Here is a 6,214-nt window from a genome sequence, read left to right on the forward strand (position 1 = left end):
CCCCGGCTCCGTGTGCCCCTGGGGCGACGCCCTCTGGAAGGGCTGGCTCGCCTGCCCCACGGGGATGTGCTGTGGGCGTGAGGTGCGCCCCGTCGTCCACCAGCCCCTCTGCCCCTGTCCTGCCTGGCACCCCGGAAGCACGCCCTGGCACGGGGCGGGGGGACCCTGGTTCCTACCCTGTGCCCCCCCACGGTCTCCTGTGCCCCGTGGGGTATGGGTTTGGGGATGCTTGGGGTGCAGGGGATGGAGGAGCGTGACACCCCAGAGGCTTCATGCTGCAGCACTGGGGGCAGCTGGGGTACCCACGTGCCAGGTGCCATGTGTGGCATCAATGCCAAGGAGATGCCATGGGCATGGGGTCCTTATTCCTCACGGATGGCCCTGCCAGCATGCACCTCGGGCAGCCCGTGGTCTGCTGGGCACAGGCATAGCTGGGGTTACACCTCCCAGCAAAGGGCTTGCACCCAGGCTCTGCCAGTGCCCGGGGCACAGCCAGAGCTGGAGCCCAAGCAGGGTGAGGGCCCTGCTGGGGCCACATTCCCCCATTCCCTTGGAGATGGGCTGGGCCAGGGGGGTGCAAGGCTCAAGACCCTATTAGAAACCCATTTGTCTGCAGGGGTTATCTGGGGCGCCCCCTCCCCTTCCCATGATTGATGCCCCTGCCTGGCCAACAGGCTCTGGGCCACCTCTGGCCCCTGCCCGCTGGATAAGGTGGCTCTGTTAATGGGCGACAAAGTAAACAGCCCGGTGCAGGCAGCGATAGCAACTGCCCTTTGCCCTGGGCTGGGGGCAGGGACTGTTCCCCCCCCAGCCCTCGTGGGATCCATCTGCTCTGGGGCCATGCTGGGAACCTCACCCCCACAACCTGCACTTGCCTGCAGCCTGCCTGCCCTGCCCATGCCCTCCGTGCTGGGCACAGCGCCTGTCACCACATCACCCAGTGATGCTTACTGCCAGCCCGAGGGTGGACTGAGCTCATCTTGCCCCGGCCAAGCCCCGGAGATGGCACCATTAATGTGTAACTGCCAGGGAGCACGATAAGATAGAGTGGCCCTTTATCAGGGCTGCCCAGTAGCAGGAGGGAGGGTGCTGGAGGCATCGGGCTCTCACAGCAGGGGTGAGAGTGCCTGGAGATAAATGCTGATAGAAAATAGCTAATCCATGATGGATGGGCCAGGGCAGGGCATAATTGCCGTGGGAGCTGGGCTGGGAAGGGGCTGGAGAGGCCTGGGAGCAGGAGTGGGGAGGTGGAGGCAGAGGGAGTCTGCGTGTGTGGGATGGAGTTCCCAGTGTGCGGGATGCCAAGCACACCTTGCCCCATGGGTGTGTGATGTCCCGGAGCGGTCCCCATGGCACTCCCAGTACTGGTGCTGTCCTGCTCTTGGCCATGGACTGGTTCCTGGCTCTCAGCCCGCCCTGTCCCCCAGCCCGGTCCAGCCCCCCAGCACCCATAGTTTCTCCCAGGAAAGTTCTGGTGTTGCTGAGCACCCTGTGCCAGCTGGCACCCCACCAGATGAAGGCAAGGGGCTGGCGGGGCTGGGAAGGGGGAGTGAGGGGCTCCCTGCCAGCTGGCCTGGTCCCCCCCGTCTGTCACGATGCCTTCATTAGAGCCACTGAGTCACCTCCTGGCAACATGGCCACGTTGTGGAGAGCAGGGCTGGCCCCAGGAGAGGGGTGTCTGTCCCCTGCTCCCGCCCTGCCAGGTGTCCTGACAGCCTTGTGCCGGAGCTGAGATTGTGCCTTTGCTCTGGTGGGGGGGTCCCTGCTGCATGCCCATTGCTTCCTTAACCTTTTCCCACCTGGGATGTCCCAAGGAAGGTAGATCTGAGCTGTAACGCGGGGAAGGGGATGGTCCCAGGGTGGCTGGAGCTGGCACCCTTCCCTGTGTCCTGTATGTGCAGGCTGCTCCAGTGCCCACATCCCCATCCTGCACCCGCGCAGCCGGCTGGGTGACTGACACTTGCGCCTGTCACTCCAGGGAGCTGGCTGGCTGTGCCACCGCCTGTGTCAGTTTTCACGGCAGCGAGACTGGAAGCGGGGCCATGGGGGCTGCCTCCTCCACGGTGGGGACCTCAGGGACAGCCAGCCAGGGTGGCATGGTAAGAGGACATCCCCTGGGGGTGCCCCCTCGCCACTGTGGGCCCTCCCCAGGGACCTGTGCTTGGTTGTAGCACAGAGCCGATCTGAGCCAGGGGAGCAGGAGGCTCTTGGGAAATGAGATGCTGGGCAGGGTCCTGGCTGCCTCTTTCTGTCCTCCCCCGTTGTGTCTCTGCTCTCTCTCCCACACAGCTTTGGTGCTGCCGACCTTATTTCTGTGGGCAGAGACACATCCCCTGGGCCTGGGTAGGCTGGGTGGGCTCCAGGTAGGCTCCCTCCCATCCTCCTGTCCTCTCCATCCTCTCATCCTCCCTGTTCCAGCCCCATCCCAGGCTCCTGGGACTCCAGGCTCCCAGGCTGCATCAGTGCCTGGCATGGGCTGCACCCACCACAGAGCAGGGACCCTTGGGAGGCGACAGCACGCCAGGGCTGGCCGTGCAGGGACCTGCATCCCGGGGTGTCTGGCAGCTCCCAAGACAGAGCACCCTGGCATGGGGGGGCAATGCGGAGTTGGCAGCACAGCTCTGCAGGGGTGGCCTTGCTGGGGGCTGGCCGAGGGATGTTGGGGCATGTCTGGGGGCATCGTGGGCCCGAGCTGGCCCGGGGGCATGGGACCGGTGGGGTGGGCAGCGGGCAGGGGCAGCAGTGGCTGTGCACTTGCCCTGCGCCCACACACGCTCCCGTTGGTCCGGCAACTCCAGGAATGCGGCTGGCAGCTCTCCCGGCCCAGCTGCGGGGCCAAGGCTGCCCTGGCGCCCTCCCAGCCCCCCCGGCAGCTCCTGGCCCTGCCCAGCTCCCGCCAGCCCGCACACAGACCCCCTGTTCACTGCTGGCCCCCGCGGCCCAGCTCCCCGGCCCCCCTCTGCAGGGGCACGTCCTGTGTGGGGACGCCTCTGGGGAAGAGCCCCTTTGCCTCGCAGCGTGGCACCATGCATGGGGACACGGGGACCCTCTCTGCAGTGTTGCTTGCCCCCCTGCCCCGCCGGGGAGGTGGGAAATGCCACCCACGTCTGCTCCCAGCACAGGCCCATCCCTGGCGCAGGGGCAATCCTTGCACAGCCCTGGCTCCCGGCCGGCACCTTTGCCAAAGCTGGACCTTGGCACCTTGCTCCAAAACCATGTCCCCCTCTGCTTGCCTGTTTGCAGGAGGATGCTGTGTCCCTCCCTGTGCACTCGTGCTGGGGGGGCTGCCCCCACCCTCTGCAGGGGCTCCCTGGCACCACCCATTGGGATGGACACAGCTGGACATAGTGGTGCTGCAGGCGCTGCAGAGGGGCGCCCAGCCTCAGGGTGCCCAGACTGTAGGGCTGGTGGACCCCAGTTTGGGGCAGTGTCTGTGTCCCACATGAAAGGGCAGGCTGGGGCACTTGGAGCTGTTTTCCAGCATCTCCCAGTGTGGGGGATCTACCCTCCCTGTCCCCCCATACTGGTGCACACACCTGGTGTCTCTCAGGAAAGGTTATCAGCTAATCACCGTGCCCCCCTGTCTCTGCATGCCTCCCAAATGTCACCGTTGTCCTCGCTGGGGTGGTGAGCTCATGCTCCCCCCCATTAATGAAAGCCCCCCCAGCACCCTGTGAAGCAGCTGCCAGGGCCTGGCCCTGCCGTGGCCCCTTTGAAGCGGAGCCAGAGCTGCTGACAGCCCTGACAGGTTGTGGAGGGGGCTCAGCATGCAGCGGGTGCAGGATGGGGCCCCAGGCGTTGATCCCAGGCTGGTCACAGGGCTCCAGCTGTCCTCCACGGTCCCCAGCCACCATGCTGGGACTGCAAGGAAGGACGGGGTGCTGGGACAGGGTCCAGCACCGTGCACTGGGGGATGCACTGGGGACACTCCCTGGTCCTGGCCTGGGAGGCAAGCGCAGGGGCTAGAGCAGGGGCGCAGCTGTGCCATGGCTGCCACGGTGGGATGGGCACGGGCACGCTGGCTGTGCAGGGCTGGCTGTAGGGGCCCCAAGTGTGCCCCATGCCTGTCCCTTGGGGGCAAGGGGAGGTCTGTGGGGTCTGTCTGTGGGACAGGTCAGAGCCCCCTTGCTCCAGGTGCAGGGGATGACTCAGGCAGGGGAGTAAAGGCAGCTCTGGCAGCACTTGTGCATGCAGTGCCCGCCCCTGCTGCCAGGCAGCCTAAAAATAGCCCCTCAGGGCTCAGCAGATGGAGGAGAAGAAGGGCCAGAGCCCTGTTGCTGCAGGCACCCTGCCAGCCCCCGCCCAGAGCTGGGGGCTGCGGGGGGCAGCAGGGCCACGCAGCACTTTGGGGCTGCCCCGAGCCCCCGCTCCTACTGCCTGGGATCCTGTCAGCTATGCCAGCCTCCTTCCACCTCTGCCCTGTCCTGCTGGCAGGCATGGCATGGCATGGCATGGCATGGCATGGCATGGCATGGCACGGCAGCAGCTTGTCCCCTCTACATGGAAACCAGCAGGGCCTGTCCCTGCTCTGGTTAAAACTTGAAAGCCCATGATGGTGCATCCTGCATGGGGGGGTTGGCAGGGCCTGGTGGGCTCTGGAGATGCTGGGGGCTGCAGGCACCTTGGGCAGGGCCAGGGGCTGTGTGGTGATGGGGAGCACTGTGGGGCACGTCCAGGCTGTCTGTGTCCTGCCTGCCACTGGGCAAGGCTTGCTCCTGGGTAGTATGGTTAGCAGAAGACAGCCCCCCATGATGGGGTGAAGATGTCCCACCAAAGGACACTCCTTGACACGTGCCCTGGTCCTGCAGACAGCAGGTCCATGGCTTGTGAGGCAGCTGGAGCCCAGAACCAAGGGTCCAGCGCCTGGGCTGGGTTGGTACAGCCAGAGAAGATTCAATCCTGGGGCAGCACCGCAGGGTGCAGGCAGATGGGCAGAACCTGGGGCAAGGGGGACAGCTGGCCCCCCCCGCCAGCTGCTCTCGGCCCCTCGCCATGGTGTGGGAGAGCAAATTTCATCTCCTGGCAGGCTCAGCATTGCCATGGCAACTGGCAGGGCGCTGCCAGGCGGGCAGGCGAGCCCTGACGTGGTGGCAACATGCAGCACGGGAAGGAACTGGGATGCAGGGCCTGGGTTTGGGGGCATCTGGGGACACGCTTCGGTGTGTAAGCACGTGCACGTGTGCCTGGGTGCATGCATGGGGGGTGCAGCCAGATGTGGGCATGCAAGTGCATGCACAAATGCCTGCATCTGTGTGCATGCACATAGGAGAGTTCACCTCCCCTCCGCCCCGAGGGGGGTCCTTTGGCTCTGTGGCACCATCTGGGCAGGGTGTACCCCACTGCTCCTGGGTGTGGGCCGGCAGGGCTGCTCTGAACCATGGGAGCAGCAGGTTCCTCCTGAAAGCTGTGGGATCCATAGTTTTGTGCTTATGGGGGAGATGAGCCCTTCAACTCGGGTCCCTGCCTGCACGTGTCCTTTGGTCCCTTGGTCCCAAACCCTGCCACACTCCAGAGTACAGGGGCTGCCCGCCAGCCACCCCAGGGCTCTGCCTCTATTTGCTCTGCCCAAAGCCTGGGCTGGTGCTCAGGGCAGGGACCAGGAGTCAGATGAAGCTGCCCCTGTTTCATCAGGGCCCTTGTGCTGCAGCCAGCCGGCCATGCTGCATTAGCAGCCTGAGCAGATGTGCTGGCAGGGCCCCACGCTGCCTTCAGCATCGCCCAGGTGTTGAGGGAAGGGCTGGCTGCTCTCCTGCCTGACCAGGGCCCTGTGCCCAGCTACCGCATCCCTCGTGCCTCACCATGGCCCCAGCTGGGAGAACCCCCTCCTTCGCCTCTCAGGAGAGCCTCTGTTCCCCCCGTTTGGCATTTCTCCGGCTCAAATTGAGCTGTCAGTGGGCAGAGATAACAGGGAATTCGTTAGCTCCCTTCTTTGATGTCTGCCCGTGCTGCCATCGCAGCACCCGCTCCAGAGCGCAGCACCAGCTGCAAATCCTTCCCAAACAAACAGCTTCAGTCGAGGCCCCTTGGCGCGGCAGGCTGCCAGCCCCACGGTCGGCCCCCCGCACCCCCACCGGGCCAGCCCCACGGCCGCCCAGACGCCCGGTTACCTCCAGCGGCACCCCCTCAGCAGCCAGTTCCCCCCAGGGACCTACGGCAGCACGCCCTCGGCAGCCGGGTCCCGGTACCCGCAGTGCCGGCCGGACCCCCGGGACCT

General features: G+C 65.6%; 2 protein-coding genes across 2 annotated transcripts in view; one reads left to right on the forward strand and one right to left on the reverse strand.

Annotated features, from left to right (window-relative positions):
- SFRP5 (secreted frizzled-related protein 5) overlaps positions 1 to 6,214 on the reverse strand; it is an 11,210-nt gene that overhangs the window by 2,603 nt on the left and 2,393 nt on the right. The gene's annotated exons all lie outside the window — the stretch shown is intronic.
- The window catches only part of GOLGA7B (golgin A7 family, member B), a 6,604-nt gene continuing 2,432 nt past the window's right edge, over positions 2,043 to 6,214 (forward strand). Inside the window, exon 1 of the mRNA XM_010565010.1 lies at positions 2,043 to 2,099. Within this exon, the coding sequence (XP_010563312.1) occupies positions 2,043 to 2,099 (57 nt within the window). The remainder of the gene's footprint in view (positions 2,100 to 6,214) is intronic.

The sequence above is a fragment of the Haliaeetus leucocephalus genome, unplaced genomic scaffold (genome assembly GCF_000737465.1).
Source record: "Haliaeetus leucocephalus isolate CR32 unplaced genomic scaffold, Haliaeetus_leucocephalus-4.0 Scaffold184, whole genome shotgun sequence".
Lineage (NCBI taxonomy): Eukaryota > Metazoa > Chordata > Aves > Accipitriformes > Accipitridae > Haliaeetus > Haliaeetus leucocephalus.